A 22185-nucleotide genomic window follows, 5' to 3' on the forward strand; every position below is an offset into this window, starting at 1 on the left:
TCTCGTATCACTGGCGTGGGAAGGTGGACGGTGCAGCAGCAAAGACTTGCCGTCCTGAAATCCAACGCTGCACAAAAGGTCGCTGGCGACCTGGGCTGCACAATGAGCTCGGGCCTTGCGTTGTGTGGAGAGGCTGCCAATCGTTTCGTTTTCTTTGTTCCGCAGCCACCGTGTCTTGCCCTTCCAACGCAGCAGCTCGAGCCTTTCTTTTACCCAGCAACTAACCGTCCGCACAGCTTTCTTCACCAAAACCACCCCTTCCACCGCTACCGCTTCCGTTCACCCTCCCCCACCCCCCTCTCCCATCCTTGGTCCCGCGAATAATTCGACCTTTTTCCTTGAAACCATTCAACGACCGACCGACCCGCCCAACCCCGATACTTCGGACAAGAAAAAAAAGCAACCACAATGTCGGCTCCTCAGGACTCCATCCCCCCCAACGGGTCTGACCTCGCCGACACGATGGACCACCTCAACCTCCATGAGCACGAGCAGCGCCTCGGTCCCGATGGCGAGCCGGCGCCGAAGACGGACGAGGAGTATGCGCAGACGCAGCTGACGCTGCGCGCCATTGTCTCGTCAAAGGAGGCCGGTGTGATCATCGGCAAGGGCGGAAAGAACGTGGCCGACTTGCGCGACGAAACCGGCGTCAAGGCTGGCGTCAGCAAGGTCGTGCAGGGCGTCTACGACCGGGTCCTGACCATCACGGGCGGCTGCGAGGCTATCTCGAGGGCCTATGCCGTGGTCGCCAGGTCACTGCTGGAGGGCGCGCCCTCCTTGGGCATGGGCGGTGTCGTCCAGAACAACGGCACGCACCGTAGGGAGCCACCTTTTTGATTTTTTGACGACTTTGGCCATACCCCGCTAACACGTTTTGGCCCTTGCAGCCATCAAGCTCCTCATCTCCCACAACCAGATGGGCACCATCATCGGCCGGCAAGGCCTCAAGATCAAGCACATCCAGGATGTGTCGGGCGTGCGCATGGTGGCGCAAAAGGACATGCTGCCGCAGTCGACGGAGCGCATCGTCGAGGTGCAGGGCACTCCGGAGGGCATCCAGCGCGCCGTCTGGGAGATTTGCAAGTGCCTGGTGGATGACTGGCAGCGCGGCACCGGCACCGTTCTCTACAACCCTGCCGTGCGGACGCAGACGGGTGCCGCACCCGCCGGCTACAGCCAGGATAGGGCCGCGTACGGCGCCCCCCGCGTGACGCGGACGGGCAACGGCGCCGACTTTAGCACCGCGCCTCGCTCATACAACAGGCGGTCCGACTCGGATGGCGCCGGTCGGGGCCCTCCGACGCACGACGAGAACGGCGAGGAGATCCAGACGCAGAACATCAGCATCCCGGCCGACATGGTGGGCTGCATCATCGGCCGCAGCGGCGCCAAGATCAGCGAGATCCGCAAGACATCAGGAGCCCGCATCTCGATCGCCAAGGTGAGTGGTGGATTGATTTCGTGTCGCATGGAAGCAGCCCGCATGATGCTAACCGCCGCCCCTCTCCCTCCTGGCAGGCCCCGCACGACGAGACGGGCGAGCGCATGTTCACCATCATGGGCACGGCCAAGGCCAACGAGACGGCGCTGTTCTTGCTCTACGAGAACCTCGAGGCGGAGAAGATGCGCCGCCAGCAGCAGGCGTCCCAGGGGTCTGAGTAGAACCTGGACGACGGGCGTCGCAGCTATCGACTGTAGTTGATAACAACAGTCAAGTTTGATCAGGGGCCTTTGGGATGTGTCGTGCGGTCGGGGTTGCTGAACCCCCCGTGACCCGCCAGCGCCTCTAGAGGACCCCCGTTTGGGTTGGATTGGCAGCCCTTTGGTTTGTTCGAGACGGTGACGCAGAGCTGGCTGCCGCAAGGCCTTGTTATTTTCCAGGGGGAATTACCCAACGACTCTCTTACCCAAAACAAAACATCGTCTCGCGCCGGATTCGTCTCTCTTAATTTTTTTTTCTTTCTAATTGGACCCAACCACCTTTTTGTCTGAAAACCCCCCCTACCCCGCACCACCACCATCCTGCTTATTCGACATGGAACCAACCCAACCGGCTTACCTTTCCTCAACTCATACCCTGACCATGCGGCAGCACGGCGACGCGTCTGTTGGGCTGAAGACCCTCGGAATGCCGGCGCGGCCTCGGTGACGACGACGTTCACCCTCACGGACCCCGGCCGCTCAAGTGGCAGGCTCGTCTCTCCCTCGTTCGGTTCATGACGTCATGATTCATCCTACCACGCGTTCCGCTCAGATTATCACCATCTTAGTTTCCCGCCTCCTGCTCGACCCGTTTAGCAGCAGCAGCAGCATCAGCAGCAGACGCAGCTGGGAATGTCGGCCTAGCTCATCTCTATGCGGCGCGCGGCAACAGGGTTTCAACCGTTGGTCGGCGCCAGCGCACCAAGCCTCGGCCCGGCTCCTCCAAGGGTTGGGCTTCATGCATGGGGCGTGATATCAGCAGATAGTTGAAGAAGAGATTGTTTAGGTGAGGCATTCGTGTGGAGGAGACGGGGACCAATCAAATCCATGAGCATGCATTATCATTGTGACCATGACCATGACCATGGCCATGATTCTGGTGACTATGGTGACTTGTTTTTCTGTGCCAGGGTGCTGAAGCCGGCTGCTTGGTGGGTGAGGGCCGGGAAACGAGTCGTATTCTATCCCCAGCTGCACAGCACAGCACACAGCCTCCGCTACCTAGGTAGCTGCCTACCAGGTGCCATAAGAAATATCGTACACGAATAAGCACTAGACAGTAGACACTGGGTGGGTGGTCTCGTGTCGTGAGCCCAGCCTTAGGCAGTATTCTGGACACCACTCCCTTAGCACAGCGGACGGGCCACCTTCACCTCGATACTGGGCAACCCCCCACCCGCGACGGGTGACGGCAACAAATGACCGCTGTCCCGGAACGTGACCCACTGAAGCGGCAGGGCGGCTCAGCCTGTAACTTTAGCGCGGGAGGTGGGGTGCATCCGAAAATGTGGGGAGACCGGGGGCGTCCTGGGGCGTCGCGGAACGTCTCATCAGCTCCGAGAAAGCCAGCCTGGCCCGAATGGACAAAGTTCAATTTCAAGAAACGCCAACGCCCCAAACCATGTCTCGCTCCTTACCGTGCTTGAGTTGCTCTTGTCTTTATTTTTTTTTTTCAATTGACCACCGTTCCTTGACTTGTCTTGACCAAGTGGATTCTTTTTTTCCCCTCTTGTCGACATTGTTCTCCTTGCCTTGTCGTCCGTCCCTGACACACATCACCCCCGCCCCCCCATTCGTCGCGCTCTAAGTCGTCAAGGTTCTCGCTGGTTTCGGTCCGTCCACCACGCGCGTCCAACGTCAAGCCAACGACTCGTGCATTTCCCCCTCCCCCCTCTACACACACACACACACACACACAAAAAAAAAAAAAAAGAAAACACCAGAGAAGCCCCTGCAGGCCATGGCGCGCACAAAACAGGCCACGCCTCTGCGGCGCGAGCCTTCGTCCGAGTACTCGCTCCGTTACGGCGACACCGGCACGACAGAAAAGTCCAACGGTACCATCGTCAACGGCACCAAGAGCCAGGACCTCGCGGCCGCGGGGTCCAAGGCGCCCGCGGTTGCGGCGAAAAAGAACGCCGGCGTTGTGACCCTCATCATCGACGTTGCGGGGATTTACGCTTCCTTGTGAGTGTGAACCGCCCTCTCCTGTCCCCCTGCGAAACGGCAGCGGAGCACGCTGGCATGCATGCCGCGATGCCGCGAGACGGCAAACATCTCAAGACAGCCTCAAGCTGACTGCAGCACCCGTCGTTCCCCCATCCTGCACAGCCTGACATGGGCCTACCTCCAAGAAAAGCTCACCACCACCACCTACACCTCCCCCTCCTCCTCGGCCCCGGAGCGCTTCAAGTTCCCCGTGTTCCTCCTCACGATCCAGTCCCTCTTTGCCTTCCTCGCCGGCAAGCTCTTCTCCATCCTCACCACGCCCAAGGGCCAGCCCGTGCCCGCGCTCATCCCCCACCGCGACATGCTGCCCCCGCTGCTGCTCGTCGCCTTCACCAACGCCCTCGCCGCGCCCTTCGGCTACGCCGCGCTGGCGCACATCGACTACATCACCTACATCCTCGCCAAGTCGTGCAAGCTGCTCCCCGTCATGGCCCTGCACATCACCGTCTTCCGCAAGCGCTACCCGCTCTACAAGTACCTGGTGGTCGCGGCCGTGACGTGCGGCGTCGCCGTCTTCACGCTGCACTCGGGCAGCAAGAAGGCGCACGCCAAGGCGCCGTCGCACAGCGGCCAGACGGCCTGGGGCATGCTCCTGCTCGGCATCAACCTGCTCTTTGACGGCCTGACCAACTCGACCCAGGACTACATCTTCCAGACGTACCGCGCCTACACGGGCCCGCAGATGATGGCGGCCAACAACCTGCTCGGCTCCGCCATCACGGGCGGCTACCTCGTCCTGAGCCCCTGGCTCGTGCGCACGCCGCTCGGCGAGTGGTTCGGCATGGACCTGGCCGGGGGCGCCGGCGAGCTCAAGGCCGCCCTGGCGTTTTTGGCCCGGCATCCCGCCGTCTGGAGGGACGTGCTGGGGTTTGCCCTGTGCGGGTGCGTTGGGCAGGTGTTTATCTGTGAGTTTCTTTTTTTTTTTTTTCCACCTCTTTCTTTTCTTTTTCTCCTTGTCTTTTTCTTTTTGGTTTTCCTCTACTCCCTTACGACATCTCTCCCCCCTCCAGAGAGCTAACCAACAACGAATCAAACCAGTCCACACCCTCTCCACCTTCTCCTCCGTCCTGCTCGTCACCGTGACCGTCACGCGCAAGATGTTCACCATGATCCTCAGCGTCGTCGCCTTTGGCCACCGCCTGTCGCGCATGCAGTGGCTCGGCGTGGCCCTGGTGTTTGGCGGCATCGGCGTCGAGGCCCAGATCGCGCGGCGCGAGAAGCTGGCCAAGGAGGCGGCCAAGAAGAAGGCGGCGGCGGCGGCGCCCGAGGCCGGCGCCGCGAAAAAGGAGCAATGATGGTGATGAGGATGATGATGTTGATGATACCCGCGCAGACCAAAGAGGGCGCCCGCGAGCTGGGTGGTGGGAGGAGCTTGAGATGCCGGTCGGTTGAACTGTGTGTGTATGTGTGTGTGTGCGCGTGTGTGTGTTTCCCCATGGCTGTTGGTTTTGGGCTTATAGAGTCTGGGAACAAGACCTCTTCCCATTCTTATCCCCCCTAAAAAGGGGTGGTGGTGGCGATCTTGAAGCCACCCACTCCCGCGCGGGGCCCTGTCCCGTGCGTCTTGAAACTTCCTGTACATAGATAACCTGACGTTCAATCAGAGATTCATGGGTTCTTGCGTCCTGGACGCTGCCGTTAGAGGAGATATACATACGTCCCCCCCCCCCCCCCCCCCCCCCCCCCCCCACCTGCTTGCATGGAAAAGGGGGCTCAAATGACTTGGGAGCCTCAACAACCTTTCGCTCCCTTTACTTATAACATCTCATTGTCCTAGTACATAAGATAGGTAGGCAGACTGGGAAATCTCAGATGTCAATCAAAACATTCAAACGGCTACCGAAGAAAAAATTACCTATAGACACCACCACTGTCACCAAACCAGCCATGCCATGCCATACCATCTCGAGCAAGCCAACAAAACACCAACAACTGCTTGGGCAACCTCGAATAGACCGTTTCCATGTCGACATCAGCTTGCCCCCCCCCCCCCCCCCCCAACCCCAAAGCGTCGCTCAGTCTTCCCCTCTTCTCATGTCTTCTCTCGTGATTTCTGCGTGCCCAACCTCGTGCTTCATGATGCTTCATCACCTGATCCAGAGTCCCGGTTCCAATTCCGCTCGTGGTGCGTGCAGGCGCGCGTGTTTTTGTATGTATGTATATATGTGTGTGTATATTATACATTTCGTTTAGATGACAGAAGAGAAGCAAAGACAAGTACAAGTAGTCATGTGTGTGTGTGTGTTTGTGTGCGCGCGTATGCGCGTAGCGCCGCGTCGTGCTGCTGTGCTCGGCAGAAGAATGCCACCCCTCCCCCCTCTTCAACCCCCAACTTCAATAAAAACAAAACCAAAATGTCAGCCAGCTAACCTTCCAGTCCTCACAAAAAGGGGCCTTTTCCCTTTCCCCAAGAATCAACAAAATCCAATGGCGCCGGGTCTTGTCATGATGGACTCCATTTTTACCGCTACCCCGGCCGGGAGTAGCCCAACAAACCCTCCAAAACTATTGACAAAGAAAATGGACGGAGCGCTTCCAGTAATAATGATTATGCGCGCGCCGCGACGGCCCTCTATCAAGCACGCCCAAGAGTTTTTACCGGCCATCATCATAACATCTCATCGATGGAGCGCACGATCGGCGTTTCGCCCTTGGTTGGTGGGCTGCGCGGGTCGGCTATCTGCGGAGGCCGGCCGAACGGCTGGAAGGGATCCCTCGGGAACATGGTCTCGCGCGGGGAGAAGAGGCTGTCGCCTGGCGTTGGCGCTGTCTCGACGAACTGCAGGCCGGGCAGCCCGGCAATCGTCTGGTGGATCGGATTGTTGGTCATGGTCTCGGCCCGTGGCGAAAGCAGGGCCGCGTCATCCGGAAAGCTAGGCAGGATGGCCACGGGACTCGGCTCGGGTTTCTTGGGAGTCGGTTTCGGGGAAGGCGCCAGATTCAAGGATCCGAATCCAAGGCTGCCGATCTTGTTGCCAAATCGGTGCGCACCAAAGCCGGGAGACGGTGGCGGCTTCGAAAAAGGTGCTGGCGGGGCAAGCCCTGGCGACTTTGGCGGCAGCGACAGCTCCATGGGCGCAAAACCGGGCGATTTAGGCGGCAGCGACAGCTCGAGCGGCGCAAAGCCCGGAGACTTGGGTGGCAGGGACAGCTCGAGCGGCGCAAACCCCGGCGACTTGGGCGGCAGCGACAGCTCGAGCGGCGCAAAGCCCGGCGACTTGGGTGGCAGCGACAAGTCGGGCGGCGCAAATCCTGGCGACTTGGGCGGTAGCGACAATTCAGGCGGCGCGAAGCCCGGCGAGGGCGGCGGCCGGGATATCGGCGGCGGCGCGAGCCTTGGGGGTTGCGAGAGCGTGAACGACGGGGCTGGTTCGGGCGAAGGAGGCGTGAGATTGAAGTTGGCGAAACCCGGGGACGGAGGGGGCTTGGAGCCGTTGGCGCTGGGCGCAACAAGCGAGTCGAGGTTGAAGCGGCCAAACTTGCCCGGGTCGGACTCGTCTTCCTTTTCGGACCACGAAAAGCTCGACGGCGCCGACGAAGGGCCTGGCGAGATGGGCTCGCCGCGGTGCGGGGTCGAGCTCCCCCGTGCCCGGCTCGAGCTCCTGTCCCGGCTCGCGCGCCTCGAGGGAACGTCCTCGGTCGGCAGCGGCGCGGTCATGGGCTCCTTGTGGACCGAGTCGATGTTGTCCGCGGACAGGGTCGCCCGGTGCTTGGTCGGGCTCCTTCCCGTGCGCTGCCTCAAGCCTGTGTTCGGCGTCAATCTCCTCCTCCTGGAAACGTCCTTCTGGAAGTCCTGCAGGCAGTACATCAGCTTCATGTTGGGGCTGATCCACCGGCTCTTCTCCTGTGCCGCGTAGTAGGCGTCGTTGACGCTGAGCTCCGGGTTCTGGTACATGCCGTAGGCGATGATCAAGCTGGCCGACCGGCTGGCGCCCTGCTGGCAGTGGACCAAGACCTTCTTGCCCTCCTTGACCCGCCTGTCGATCGTCTCGCACAGTGTCATCAGATCCTTGGCAATGTCCGTGTTGTGGTCCCAGGGCATGTGGATGTACTCGGGCTCCTTCAGGGGCGCCCTGGGCGTCGTCGGGGTGTCGGCGGACCCGTCGTCGGGCGGGTATTCGTATGCCGTGGCCCAGCTATCCCTCGTGCACGCCGAGTCGGGAATGGGCGATTCCTTCTCCTTGGCCTCGGACGCCCGCCGGCTGTTGGCGGCCGACTGGAAGGGATTGGTGACCTCGCGGGCAACGTTGATGACAACGTCGAAACGCGCGGCTTCTTCGGCGGTCGGCTCCAGATAGAGGTACACCTGGTCACCGTAGATGGCGATGGGACCGTCGGGGTACCCCGGCGACTTCATGTCCTCGTTGTTCTCCACCTCATGGAAAGGCTCCGTGTCGAACGCGGCCCGGTTGGCGATTTGCGTGCGAATCGTTGGTGAGTTCTCTTCCTGGATCGGCGAGGCTTGCCCGCGCGAGTCGGTCGCCCGAGAAGGGCGGAAGAAGGACGAGAGGCCCGTCTCGTTGCGCGCGAGCACCGTAGGAAGGGTCATGCCGCCGGCCGGGCCGAACGTGGCGGACTGGAGACCCGACAGCATGTGGGGCGTCGACGCCGAATGCTTGAGCGCGCGGCGTTGCAGGATGGGGGCGACGGTCGGCGAGCCCGGGGCCTCGCTCGTGGCGCGTGCGATGAGATCCGACGTGTTCGTCTTGAGGCTCAGCTGGCTCGGCTTGCGCTTCATGGGCGCGATGACAGGCTTGATGAAGGATGGCGAGCCGGGCTCCGACACCATGGTCGTCGAGATGGAGTGCACGGGAGGCTGGATCGAGAGCCCCTTCATGTTCTTGAGCCGCCTCGGTCCAGGAGACGTCATGGGCCGCTCCATGGGCGGGTCGGCCACGGTGAGACGGGCCATGCTCGAAAGGCCCCCGAAGGAGGGCGCGGGGCCGAAGGTGGGGAGGCGGTCCAGGTTGACGGGCGAGTCGGGTGACGAGGATGGCGACGGATCCGAGAGGTCCGAGGCGTCGGTCATGGAGGAGGTGGTGGTTGGGGACGAGCCGGCCGACTCGGTCGCATGGGTCGAGGTGCTGTCATTGTGCCTGTGGGCGAGCTCCGAGGTCAAGGCTCCTGGCCTGGCTCCGGTCGGGTCCGGAGACAGCTTCGCGTCTCCGTTGACCATGTCGGGGTTGACAATGGTGATGGGGTTGGATTGGTCCAAGTCTGCGATGCGGCTGTCTAATTCGTAGACGGACGTGATGGAGGGGATCTGGTCCTCGTACAGGCGCCGCGCCACGACAGACGGCATATTCGGCGGCTGTGCAGGGACGACGGCAGCGTTTGCTATGTCTGGGGCTCAACAGCAGATACACACCAAGCGGACGGGCTTGGTCGTATTTCAGGCAGCGGGCCACAGCCACAGCCACCTCTCTCTCCGCTACGTGGGGCCGGCCACACCACGCCGGTCTTGTGGCCTCCCGGTATCCGCGTGATGATCGCGGCGGAGTCGCGGGGGGGAAATCTAAGAAGACGGTTCCGTCAAGAGGAGCGAAGGACCGCGCACAGCCTCAGGGAACCTCTTCCCTCCCGAAGCAACGCGCTGCAGACGAGGTCGGGTGAAGCGGGACAGCACTGCTGAATCCTGGCTGCACCCAGAGGCCTGTCGACGGCTTAGGGTATATAAAAAAAAAAAAAAAGAGAAAGAAAGGGGAAAAGGTGATGAAGAGAAAAAAGAACACCCGCGAGCCGGTGTTTGGCTCGAGTCAACAACCGGCGAAAGGTGAGCCGAGCCGGGTCCGTCCAGCAAAGCAAGAGAAGGCTTCTCAGCGGCGTACGACCGAGAAAGCGCGACGAATCCGATAGCTCGGATGCCTGTGACCGTTTGAGATGTGATGGGCGGGCGGGTGTGGGTGCGCGCGCGCGTGTGTGTGTGTGTGCGGATGTGTGTGTGTGTGTGGTGGAAGCACGGCGGGCAGGCCAGGTCGCTATCAATGGCCGCTATGGGGGAGAGAGACTGCGGCGCAGCCGAGCGGGGGAATAACGATTAAGACGAGAAAGGAATAAGCGCGGCGAGAAGAGTCGGAGGGGAAAAAATGACGAAGAGAAAGCAGGGAGCCGGTGACCAAGCGGCGCGGAATGTCAGTACATGGTCTCTGCAGGTGGTGGTCGTCTGATGGTGTTGCCTGCGTAAAAGAAAGGTTGAAAGTCGAGATGATGGGATGAATGAATGGGGGATAGAGGACCAGGCCGGGGCGTGGGTCGAGGGAAGAACAAGAGACGACCGGGATGGGCTTAGGTAGGCCTGGGGGAGACTTGGCTGAATGGCGAGCGGGTCAAACAGCGGGGGTCCGCTTTGTCTCGTCAACCGAGTTCTGGGGTGATCGGTCGATGTGACGTTCCTGTGCGCGTTGAATTTTTGCCCGTGGGTCTTGGGGTCTCCCTTTTTCCAGGCTTGCGTCCAGGTTTCCAGGTTGTTTTTTTTTTTTCGGTCGGTCGGGGGGGGGAGGGTGGAAGGGGAGGAAAAGTAAAATGAAGTGAGGAAAGGAATCGAAGGGAAAATGAGAATTGCGTGCCTTCCAGGTTCAGGTCGTTTCCGTTCCCGGTTCCTTCCCCCCCCCAGCGCTTGCTTGGCCCGTGGCAGTGGCAGCGCAGCAGCGAGGCGGGAACAGAAGCGCAAGCGCTCGGGAACCAGGATTGGATGCAAAATTGGATTTGAGGGGAGAGCATGTGCAGGGGACGTGGGGAAGTTGCCCTGGAGAGGAAGCCGCCCGGGGAGGAAGAAGGAAGAGGGAGGGGGGGCAAGCAAACATGGCCCACACACTTGCTTGCAGCAGATCCATCGACACCGTCATGGGTTCACCTGGGCTGTTGTTCAACATGGCCCGCTTCCAGGGCTCTCGCAAGTCAACATCCTTGGATTTCGGCCCGTCCTGGGTCTTCAGGCTTCCCACCTCAGCGTTCGATAGGTGGAGCCTCGAGGTCATCATCCTCTTGCTCTCACTTTTGCTCTCACTCCCGTCTCACTCTCACTGTACTATACTCAGTACCTTTCTTCGCTCTCTTCTTTTCTTCGTGCTCGCCGGTGGCCGTCGGCGGCCGTCCGCATGCATGTCCCGCCGCCACTTTTGTCCCTTTGCCTGCTCGCAGACGCAAGGTGTTGGCCCTCGGCGAATCAGGGGTCGCGGGCCCGTCGTTTGCCCACCGTCGTGCAGCCTTCCGGCGGCTAGCCCCCCTTTGTCCAGCGCTTTGCTTCTCAAACAAATCCAACCTAAAAATAGCCGGCACCACCAGAAGCGGCATGGCCCGGCGTCATGATTGGACCGACGTCTCGGTGGGTCCTCCGCCATGAACCAATCAGCAGCGACGCGCTCGGTCGGCTCTGGGCTGGCCGGCTCTCTTCTGCTGCCTCCTCTCTTCGAACGCTTCGACGGCCAGGGAGACGCTGAGATCGAGACCTCTCCGAGCTCGAGCTCTCTCTCGTCGTCCGTACGCCGGGACTGTTCTCGGTTGGACTCGGCCAAACGACATCGATCCCGGATCCCGGATGCCGGACAGCGCGCTGGAGGGAGGGGCGGCCGTCGGCAGATCACCGCCGGCGACAAAAACGGACGCAGCGCCGAGCCGCCCTCACGTGTCCATCCACGATTGCCATCATCTGGCGCGGACCCTTGTATTCTCTCTCTCTGACTGGGGCCCCGTTCACCAAGCTCTCTCGGTGACATCACTTCCCAGGAACCTTCGTACCTAGCCGCCCGCCGACCTCACATTCAATAAACTGGCCACCGCGGTAAAAGGTGTGTACAAAGGTAGTTATTGCGTACGCAGTATGCAGGTGATGTACGTACGAACGTACGCTGCAGTCCTTCGTACACCACCGCACAACCCAGCGCAGCCGCAGACTCGCCGCTACCATCCCCCCTGCCGCTGCCGCCGCGGACCCGAAATGGACTTGCCCGGCACACCGGGTTCGGGATGAGTGTGTATAGTATGTAAACAAAAGGCCCAGGGCACAGCAAATCTCCGTGGTACCGTGGGTAAAAAGTGCCCACCGCGTTTCCATGTGGAGCGATCGACCGTTGAACCACGGCGCAAGAACTTAACAAGAATTTAACAAACGACAGCTATTCCTTCCAGAATGGTACCGTCCTGAGACGGCGGCTCCGAGCAAAATAACACGCAGCAATTTGTCTTTTTTGGAACCGCGCCGGCTTGGGCACGGCTCGCGATGCTGCAAAATTTCCGGTGCTCTGGTGGCTTTCGAGGCGAGAACGGCGCCGTCCCGAGGGTCGCCAGGCTCGTTTGCCCAAATCAGCATCGCGCCAAAATCTGAAACGCACCCCGGTGGACACCTGGCACGTGCGTCGCCCGGCCTGGGAATCTCGCTTGCTTGGGATGACGACGCGACATCGACAGCGACGGCCGTTAGCGTAGGGTGGGGGATTCGGCTACGGCTGCCATCGTCCGAAGCGGTTTTTGGGCTTGTCGATCCCGTCCCAACATTGAAACAAAATTGAAGCCCCTTTCCCGTTCATCAAAACGTTTCCAAGACTGCCAAGCGCAGAGCCGCACGTCTCGGGGAAGGATGACGCCCTGCTCGGAGCGTCTCTACATACTGCTACGTATGTACATACGCAGTATACTAATACACATGTAGACGACGCTAGGGCCGATGGAGACGTTGCCGAGCCCTTGTTCGGTGGTCTCCTCGGGCCGCCGCCGCCGGCGATTTCAGAAAGCAGGGTCCAAGCCCCTCGAGGGCAAACTTAAGAGTGAACACGTGCGGCGATGGGAACCGAGGCGGCAAGCTTGTCGTCATCGGTTGTGTACGCTGGACGAGCATGCCTGCCGGAGACCTACTATAATAACGCTCAGCTGCGATCCTGGTGGATCATCGAACCAGTCGCCTCGCTTTGTCCGTGTCTTGAATGTAGGTACCAGCTCAGCAGCTCCCATCACGCCTGGAGGGCCCGACGGTCGGTTCCCGCGCGGTGGTGCTGCGAGTCGTGGCTGTTTGGACGCAGGCGGTGTCTTGGACATGCCTGGTACGTGTGCTCGTGTTGCTCTCCTCGGTCAGGGAGAAGCGGATCCCAAAGTCTTGGGAAGAGGTCTCGAAGCGAAGCCATGAGACTTTGGAAACCCTCTGCCCCCCGTTGAGACGGTGGGGATGGGGAGCGGGGAGGGTTCAGCTGTCAACGACGAGCTCACCGTCTGACTCGGAGCGTCCTCGGCGTCGAAGCAAACCCGAGACGAGCAGCGACCAGGTCGTCCCACGAACTCCAGGGTGTCTTCCCGTCCTTCGCCCCCCCCCCTCCCCCCCTCCCCCCAACAGACATGTGACACATCACCCATCATTTGACGTAGCCAACGGTTCTTTGTGTGTGCCCTGCGTGTGTTTCACGCGCGCCATCCGTCAAACCCGCGGCGAAGCGCTCGAAACACGGTTGACTTGATGGAGAGGTAAAGGAGCCAGGATGAAAAAGGCAAAACGTCAACTATGTAAGCAGGTGTGTGTGGAGGGGGGCGGAGGGAATGACGCTAGAAACCGTCGCCTCGCTTCATCAACGATGGAAGGAAGAAAAAGGGAAGAAGAAGAATAAAAAGAAAAAGAAAAGTAATAAAAGTCGGCCCACCTCTTCATCTCTTCACGACTCCTACAATTGCCCACCAATGCACCAATGCATATTTTCTTCGCTACGTGTACATCATACTTCTGCGACTTTTTGTGTTTTGTGGATGCATAAGGTGTATGTACTGCTGCACCTAGGTGTACTTACCTACGCAGCACCTGTGCATCCGTGCATGGATGGCTCTTCAAAGTTTCCCCGGCGTCTCGTGATCTGTCTCGTGTCTCTGGTGCTCACGCATTGGGTGCTCTGACGATCCTCATGTCTCTCTCTCTCTCTCTCTTTTTTTTTTTCCCTTTTTTTCTCTTTTACTAATTCGTGTGCACTAACTTACCTTTCTCGGCTGCACCTCTTGATTGTTGGATCGAGATTTTCACTTTGCGATGTGAGATTCCGATGGCAGCCCTGTCCCGTTTGTTGTGGTGTTGATTGGTTGAAAAGCCTCAAAAAATGAGCTGATTCGCCAATGGCTTGCGCACAACACTAACGCGATGGGACAGCCCGGCCGACAAACGGTCCGTGTTTGCAACCTCCCTCCCCCCCCCCCCCCTGGTGTCAGTGGCATTCGACCAGGGACCCGAATGAATCCCCCATGTCGGCAACCTGGGAAGCGCTTTTGATTATCATTCCGTAGCGAGATAAGCAATGCAAGATCGGGCCACCCTCTGGATGCCATGTGTGCGTGCGCAGGCGCGCGCGCGCGCGCGCGTCCTGAACGAAGGGTTTGCCTTTTTGCTTTTCTTGATTGCTTCTGCGGTGTCGCGGGCGCGTCCGTGTCTCCTGGCTCTCCTGACATCCCGTCTCGGGAGATGGAAGGGACCCAGAAGACGTGCCACGCACAGAAACACGGGACCCGAGAGGAGGCATTTGCGGGGAAATGCAACAACTGGTATCCGCTTTGTCCCCCCCCCTCCCCCCTCCCCCAGACGCAAACCGGGGTTATTAGCTAGCCCTTTCGGTTCAGCAGTTGACCCTGGGCCAACCAAACCGCCCACACCACCCACACCACCCACACCACCTACGACAGGTCCCGGCGCCTGAGAAACATGTCTAAAGCGCCAGATCTTGGGACAAGGCCGTTGCTGACGGGAGGGGAACGTCTGTCACGCGGAAAGATGGGTTACACAACGAACCGTTATTGACGGTTTTTTTGATTTCCCGTGCCCTTCTCACCGCCACATCCATGACAGATTTGTCGCGCACTGTCTGCGGTTCGACGCGCAACACACACCTAGGTATTCGTTACCCGTCACAGCTCAGGCGCTGGTGGTTTGTTACGTGTCCTGCTGGTGCAAGCACACCCATTTCGCACACATTGTGCCGGGGACGGCCATACCATTGTTACATTGTAATGATGGATCTTACAGCGGACTGCGCCACGTATGCGCGGGCATGGCACCGTGTGGGCCCGCCAAATTTTCCATGGGCCGACGCCATTGGCCGAGCGCCGCTAGCCGGGTTCTGTGGTGTTTGTTGCGCATGGAAAGGCGCGAAAACACTCCCGGACAACGGACCACGGAACCGGCGGGCTATCTTTCCCCATAACTTCCAATACTCGGGTTGCTTGTTAAAGGTTATCTCTCAACAAACACACTGTGAACAACCACGCGACGGGTTTCCGTACATACGCCAGCTTTCCCTGACCCGGACTCATTTTGGTCTGCATCGTCCGTGGCGGACCGTAGGTTCAAGCTTCAGTCTCTTGGGCAAGGTTTTTTTTTTTTTTTTTCCCTCCGTGGCCTTGCATCAAATTGGATCATCCCGCGCTTCCGTGGTTCCCGGCGTTTTGCTGCGTGTGTGGCTCGTCGGTCGCTCGCTCCACCGCGGCAATCACAGCAATTGTCGCACAACCCGACGTGCAGCGCGGCGCATCATTTCTGCAGCGTTCTCTCAGCCCGACGCAAAACATCAGGCTTCGTCCCAGGTCATTCGGTGGGTTCTGATGCGACACCCCGAGTCGACAACCGATGTACCTGAGTCGCAACAGCTAGCAGCAACAGCAGCAACAGCAGCAACAGCAGCAACAGCAACAACAGCAACAGCAGCATCCTCATCATATCTCTCCGAGACACGCCGTCGCCGACGTAATCGCCCTGGAATTTCGGCATCATCAAGGGGCGATAAGCAGGGGCGCGCATTTCGACTCGACACGGCGCGGCCTAAACTTGTGTGTGTGGTGTGGTGTGGTGTGCGCAGAGCCCAGAGCCCAGAGCCCAGAGCCCCCAGGTCCAGGGGGTGGAGCGTCGGCGACAATCCCTGACAAGGAGGAGGGAGAGTTGGGCTCCGTGAGTGGGCTTGTTCGCCATGACATCGACCACTCTCAGCGCCCGTTCGTCCCGGGCCCCGACAGTTTCCTACACAAGCAGCAGCGGCAGCGGCAGCAGCAGCAGCAGTGCCCAACCACAGCAGCAGCAGCAGCAGCGTCATCTCCATCACCACCACCACTACCACCTCGAGGCCGCCCTCGCTGCACACCCCTACAGCCCAACGTCGCACGCCTTTGCCAGCAGCGACGACAATTTGCACGCCCATCGCCAGAGCCACAACGCTTCCAAGCTGCCCGCCTTCCGCTTTGCCGATTTGCGAAAAGATCGCATCGCCCTGTCGTCATTGCAAGATCCTCCCACCCCACTGGCGCCCCTTTTGTCGCAACCCTCGGCCGACCGGCCAACAACCGCCCACATCACCAGCCCCGGCCTGCACCACTACAGCAGCTTCCCCGAGCGCCCCGTCTCCATCGACCCCAAGCAAGCCGGCCTCGCCGGCCTCGCCGGCCTCTCTGGCATCGCCGCCCCCAGCCGCACGCGATCCCTCAAGTTTGACCTCGCCTCCGCCGCCGCGGCCCGCTCGACCGAGTCGCTGCTCGCTGCTACCCGGCGCCCTTCCTCGGACGACGTCTCGGCCGCCCGCGCACGACTGGCTTCCGTCGTTGCAGCCCCGCTTCGACGTCGCTTGACCGACAGCGCCGCCGTCGCGTCCAACCAGCCGCCGCCGCCAAGCCCCGGCGACGCTCCTGCCCGGCCCGACGACAGGAGGCTGCGCCCTCTCGTCGCGCAGACTCTGTCCGGTCAGGCCACCGACGCTGCCGCCCCCGCCGCACCCGTCACCCTCGTCGCCCCGACCCCCTCGAGCGCGCGCGTTTCTTCCATCCCTTCCGGCCGTTCCTCCCTGGAATCTCGCAGGGGAACCCTTTCGTCCGAAATGCCTTCCCGGCGCACCGACGACGCGCACCACGGCCACGGCGACGCCGCCCACCGCGTGCGCCGCTCCCTCGACAGCCGACGCGGCGGAGATTCCTCCCCCCGCTTCGCGCCTTCCGAGCATGGCGAGATGACCACCACCACCGACAACGACAACACGGCCGACCTCTTCATGAAGATTGCCGGCGAGGACTCGGCCCCTCCGACCCCGGACAAGGCGTCTCCCGTCCCCGAGTCGTCTTCTATCGTGAGCCTTCCCCCCCCCCCCCCCCTCCTCTCCCAACGCCACGCCGATCCGCGGCGCGAGAGCGCAAGGCGTGCCATGGCGGCTAACCCCCCTTTGTTTCCCTTCGCAGTCCCGGCTATTTCGGTCCCACCGCCGCCCTCTCTCGGCCACCGTGAGCTCCCACGAGACGTCCCAGGCCGGCCACGGCTCCCGCTCGCGACGCCTCTCCTCCGATCAGCGCGAGAGCTCGCGGTCGCGGCAAAGCACGACAACGGACAGCCAGGCGGGGCCCCCGTCGAGGGAACCCTCCTTCCGCGCCAGCACGAGAACGAGCCTCCCCCAGATCTCGACGACCGAGAGCTCCGGCCGCGCGCAGCCATCCGGCCAAACCCCGCAGAAACCCTCGCCCATCACGCCGCGCCAGATCTCGTTCAAGGAGTCGCTCTCGGAGAGCGCGTCGTCGTACCAGCGCCGGAGGCAATCCGTCACCGACGTCAACAACCTCTCGTCCTCGCGGGCCGCGCAGTACAGGTCCGCCAACCCCTCGGCTTCCCAGTCGCGCATCTACCAATCCTCGCCGCTCGTCCCCAAGCCCGCCAACGTGCTCGCCGACGGAGCCCAGCCGAACGGCGACGCCGGCCACATGGAGGGCACCGAGTCGTCGTCCTCCACCGCGGCGGCCTCGGTGTGGGACGAGGTCGACGACCTCAAGTCCCGGATCCTCCGGCTCGAGCAAAAGGGCAAGCTGTCGACGGCGTCGGTCGCGGGCCCCTCGGACGACCGGCCGCGGACCGCCACCACCGCGGCGACGACCGTCTCCGCGTCCCCCAAGCGCGGCTCGGGGCCCGGCTCCGCGCACGGCGAGGCCGGCGGAAGCGGCTCGGCGACCCGCGATTCCCTGCTCCTCTCGGCCCTGAGCAAGACCAAGGACCAGGTCAGCCCCGAGGTGTTTAGCGCCCTCGAGCTGGTGGCCACCGACGCCCTGGCCCTGTCCAACATGATCCCCCCCGCGGGCCAGCCGGGGCCCATCTCCAGCCGCGCCAGCACCATCGGCAGCAGCCAGGGCGAGGGCGTCACGGACCGCCAGCTCCGCAAGAAGGCCGAGAGCCTCTGCCGGAGCCTGACCGAGCTGTGCCTCGCGCTCGCCGACGAGGCCAATCAGAAGAAGCAGCAGGCTCAGCCGGTCGCCGCAGCTCCTCGGGACGAGGCCCTGCTGAGCCCGCCGGCGGCGGCGCCCGCCGTGAGCGCGGCGAGGCGATCGAGCGCCGTCGCCGAGGCCATGGTCAAGGGGGCCGCGAGCTCCCGGGCGCCGTCGTCGCTCGGCGAAAAGCGCAAGTCGATGCTGGCGAGCATCGCCATGCCGTCGGCGCGGTACGCCACGGCGCCGCCCACGCCGATGGAGCCCGTCAGCGCGGGGCGGAAATCGTCGCTTCTCCTGTCTCGCATCCGGCGCGCGGCCGAGGAGCCCGAGGAGCAGCCCCCGCAGACCGGCCGGAGGTCGTCCCTGCTGCTGCGGTCGTCGAGGAGGAGCGGGTCCGAAGACCCGGAAGAGCGCCCGCGCGAGGGGAGCCGCAAGACGTCGACCTCCCTGCGCTCCCGCAAGGCCGTCATGAGCGATTCGGAAGACGAGCCGCCCCGCGCCTCCCGCGCCCCGTCCCGGGCCACCACCGAGGTCAACGGCCTCCGGGCCGCCGCGGGCGCTTCGAGCGCCCAGCCCGCCGCCGCCGACAGCGCCACCTCGCCTTCGGTCCTGCCACGTCGCAGCCGGATGATCCCCGCCGCCATCGCCACGCGCTTCGCCACGTCCCTCGCGGCCGCAGGCCATCATCACGGCTCCTCCGGGTCGGGATCGTCCGTCTCCGCGACGCCGGCCCGCAAGTACCTCGAGCGCAGCAGCACCGCGCACCTCGAGCGCACCGGGTCGCACGGACACGGACACGGGCACGGGCACGGGCACGAGCGCAGCAACTCGGCCGCCCACACGGCGCTCGCGGAGCGGCTGGCCGAGGAGCGGGCGCAGATGCAGCAGCGGCAGCAGAGCGCGCTGGACCGTTCGGCGCTGCTGAGCCGGAGCGGGAGCCTTGGGAGGAGAGGCCGGGAGACGGGGATTCCAAGCCTGAGAGGTTGAGAGAGAGAGAGAGAGAGAGATGGATAGAGGGAAAGGGGCGAGCCTGACGACCAACGCGCTTTTTATGACCATTCCATTCCATCATTTCCATGTCCCCATACACAGCACTGTATCAACATATACACGACTCCCCCCCCCCCCCCCCCTCCCTCGATACATATACCAACATACTGCCTATGCTACGAACGGGATGAGGATTAAGGCGCTTCGGGGCATTGCTTTTTCCATGCCATCGCATCGGTCCGGAACAGAGAGAGAGAGAAGAGAAAGGCTCTCGGGAGGGCGAGGGAAGAGGGAGGGAGGAAAGAAGGACGGGGGAATACCCTTGGATTGGTGGACGAGACCACGACATTTCATTGTTTTTTATTGATTGTGTTTTGGGAGGGCTTGGAGGGAAAAGGATTCACTCGCAAATCGGGTACGGGAACTTTGTGTGCGGGGGATGGATGGCGCTTTGGAGGGGGGTTTTAATTAGGGATCTTTGTGTGGGTGGTGTTACCGGCGGTGTGTTCTCCCGGCCTGGAGAAAGGGAAAGGGAAAGGAAGGAGGCGGAATGAATGGCCTCTCTCTTAGGGCGCGCGGTCGGCATATTGGGTCTTTGTTCTCTTTCATCGTTTGTTTACAGGCGGAGAAGACGGCCTTCTGGGGTTTACAAAAAAAGGGGGGGCGGATTGGTGGGTTGGTTGTCTGGATTGCGTTTATGAGTACAATGTAATGTTTTGTGTGTTTTGGTTTTTTTTTCTTTGCGATTGTATTTGGGATCCTGGGTATCCTGTGTGTACTTCTCATCATCCACTCTTCTTGCTCTTGTATTTGCATCTACCTGACGTTTTGAAAGTTTGTGAAATTGCGGCGCTTTTGTGTTTGACGTGTCGTTCGCCTACCCCGGGTGGCCTGTCCGTCACGTTTGCATTCTTGCCTTGGTGATTACGCAGTAGTTTAGTGATATGTCTGGGTTGAAATTCGCCCTGGATACCTAGGCCCAGGCACGTTGAAGTATGTACGTAGCTTGACTTGAGGGCCTAGCAGTGAGTACCACCTACACAGCATGTGGCTGTGGTCTGCCGCAGCGCGTTGTGAATGGCTCCGGCCTGAGTCATCCGGCCGTTGCTGTTCGGAGGCCCAAGAGTCTCAAGCACAGGGGCGGGGGGGGTTGTAAAAGTCGACCGGGAGTTGAAAAGGCTATGGCAAGGTATTGGATTGAAAAATCATCTCTCTCCGTATACTCCTGACTACGACTTTGGGAGTCTCCTTTTGGGTAACGGAGGTCAAGACTGCTTCACCCTGCTCTCTTACAAACGAGACGACGTTGGGTCTGAAAGTGTAATGTAAGTCAAGGGTTTTTTTTGATTCGTCCTTGTTTTGTTCGACCCCACATTTCACAACCTCACCCTCCTCCTCCGGTCTCACTTCGCATTCACACCCTCCCACCACGCCCCCCCCCCCCCCCCCCAAAACCACTTCAGCGTTGGTTCCGAAAACGCAGCGTACCAGGTAGTGCACAGTAGGTAGCTCTGCATGCTACAAGAGAACTCGAGGTCGCCCCGTCACTCAAGCCTCACCCGGCCTTGCCTCGCCTAGGTAGCCTCACTTGTTCCCACCATCTCATTCACCCACCGTCTTATACCTAGGGACCCCATCTCACCACCCCAAGACTTACACCCCACCGTCCAGGAGCTGCATAGCCCGCCGCATTTTTGCTCCTAGGCAGCGTAACGGCGCTGCAACAACAGCACGTCGCGGGACCCGGCAGACCGACGCAGCGACCAACGACCCCTCCATCTTACGAAGACGCTCCCAAACATCAAGACGCCATGGCTCCCTCCAGCAACGCAGCGGCGGCTTCCGAGGACCTGACGGCACGGGACCTCGCTGAGCGCTTCGAAGAGGCCCTGGACGCCGGCATGGGCTCGTCTCGCCCGCAGCAGCGCGAGCATCGGGGCCGCGGCGGGGGCGGGAAGCGAGGCGGCCGCGCCGGAAAGGACGGCGGCGGAGGAAACAGGCGCAACGTCGACCTGTCCAAGGCGCTGTCGAGGCTGCTGCGACATCAGGCGGAGAACGCTGGGGTACAGCTGGATAAGGAAGGGTATGCCTCGTTGGACAAGGTGGTGAGTAGCATCTGTTTTCTCTTTTTTTTTCTCTTTTTTTTCTCTTTTTTTTCTCTTTTTTTCTCTTTTTTCTCTTTTTTCTCTTCTCTCCTCCCTCCTCTCTCTCTCTCTCTCTCCCCCTCTCTCTTTCTCTCTCTCTTCCTCTCCCTTTTTTTTTTTTTTTTCCCTTTGGGGTCATCCAACGCTAACAACCGTCATCTCCCCCTCCCTCTCAGCTCCAATGGGGTCCTCTCCGCTCTCTAGCCCCCACCTTTGACGAAATCAACAGCATCGTCCACAACTCGGACAAGCAGCGCTTCGCCCTCAAGCCCAACCCGGCCACCAACCCCTCCCTCTCCGAGGACTCCACCGACCCTTCGCACTGGCTCATCCGCGCCAACCAGGGCCACTCCATCAAGCTCGAGAGCGAGCACCTCCTCAGGCCCCTCGCCCCGGCCCCTTCCCCCGGCGGCGGCCCGCTTCCCGACGGCGCGGTCCCCGTGCCCCCCGTCGTCGTGCACGGCACCTACTTTGCCTTCTGGCCCGCCATCGTGGCCAGCGGCGGCCTCAAGCCCATGTCGCGCACGCACGTGCACTTTGGCACGGGCCTGCCCGAGGACCAGGCGAGCGGGGTGATCAGCGGCATGCGCCACGACGCCGAGCTCGTCGTCTACGTCGACGTGGAGCGCGCCATGCGCGAGGCGCCCGAGATGAAGTGGTGGATGAGCGACAACGGCGTCGTGCTGACCGAGGGCGACGCCGAGGGCCTCGTGCCGACGCGCTTCTTCAAGGAGGTGGTGGGCAGGGCGCAGGGCGTGGGCTTGCTGTGGAAGGACGGGGACTGGGTGGCGGATCTGCCGGACGGCTTGACGATCCGGACGCCCCTGGGGAAGAGGGCCGGCGGCGGTCGTGGCGGCGGCGGCCGCGGTCGTGGCGGGCGTGGGCGGGGGAGGGGGAGGTGACGGCCCGCGTTGGTTCCCTCGTCATCGACAACACCGGCATGAATATCACTCTCGAGGATTCGAATGCATGTCGGATATCTTGTTGATGGCTTGAGGCACAAATGCGTCTCTCCGTTCTATTTCTGGAACCCCCCGTATCACGCAAATCACCGTCGATTCCTGTCCCCGATCCCGCCCCCGATCCTGTCCCCGAGTACTCCCGTGAAGCCATGTCGCCATAACTCCGCTATCAAACCCAGCCAGCCCAGATAGAT

At 61.4% G+C, this 22185-nt stretch overlaps 5 protein-coding genes across 5 annotated transcripts; 4 read left to right on the top strand and 1 right to left on the bottom strand.

Annotated features, from left to right (window-relative positions):
* Positions 1 to 408: 408 nt before the first annotated feature.
* VTJ83DRAFT_1086 (uncharacterized protein) lies at positions 409 to 1662 on the top strand (the record flags this gene model as incomplete). The annotated part of the gene is made up of 3 exons (XM_071007206.1): positions 409 to 817; positions 888 to 1441; positions 1519 to 1662. The coding sequence occupies 3 exons, from the start codon at positions 409 to 411 to the stop codon at positions 1660 to 1662; spliced, it is 1107 nt and encodes a 368-aa protein (XP_070870439.1).
* A 1780-nt stretch (positions 1663 to 3442) lies between these two features.
* On the top strand, positions 3443 to 5006 carry VTJ83DRAFT_1087 (uncharacterized protein; the record flags this gene model as incomplete). The annotated part of the gene is made up of 3 exons (XM_071007207.1): positions 3443 to 3669; positions 3814 to 4616; positions 4750 to 5006. 3 exons carry the CDS (start codon positions 3443 to 3445, stop codon positions 5004 to 5006), a joined length of 1287 nt encoding a protein of 428 aa, XP_070870440.1.
* A 1313-nt stretch (positions 5007 to 6319) lies between these two features.
* On the bottom strand, positions 6320 to 9013 carry VTJ83DRAFT_1088 (uncharacterized protein; the record flags this gene model as incomplete). The annotated part of the gene is made up of 1 exon (XM_071007208.1): positions 6320 to 9013. One exon carries the CDS (start codon positions 9011 to 9013, stop codon positions 6320 to 6322), a length of 2694 nt encoding a protein of 897 aa, XP_070870441.1.
* Positions 9014 to 15632: 6619 nt separating this feature from the next.
* Positions 15633 to 18882, top strand: VTJ83DRAFT_1089 (uncharacterized protein; the record flags this gene model as incomplete). Its single annotated transcript, XM_071007209.1, has 2 exons — positions 15633 to 16775; positions 16885 to 18882. 2 exons carry the CDS (start codon positions 15633 to 15635, stop codon positions 18880 to 18882), a joined length of 3141 nt encoding a protein of 1046 aa, XP_070870442.1.
* Positions 18883 to 20696: 1814 nt separating this feature from the next.
* Positions 20697 to 21931, top strand: VTJ83DRAFT_1090 (uncharacterized protein; the record flags this gene model as incomplete). The annotated part of the gene is made up of 2 exons (XM_071007211.1): positions 20697 to 20990; positions 21206 to 21931. 2 exons carry the CDS (start codon positions 20697 to 20699, stop codon positions 21929 to 21931), a joined length of 1020 nt encoding a protein of 339 aa, XP_070870443.1.
* Positions 21932 to 22185: the final 254 nt, after the last annotated feature.

The sequence above is a fragment of the Remersonia thermophila genome, chromosome 1 (assembly GCF_042764415.1).
Source record: "Remersonia thermophila strain ATCC 22073 chromosome 1, whole genome shotgun sequence".
In the NCBI taxonomy this organism is placed as follows: domain Eukaryota; kingdom Fungi; phylum Ascomycota; class Sordariomycetes; order Sordariales; family Chaetomiaceae; genus Remersonia; species Remersonia thermophila.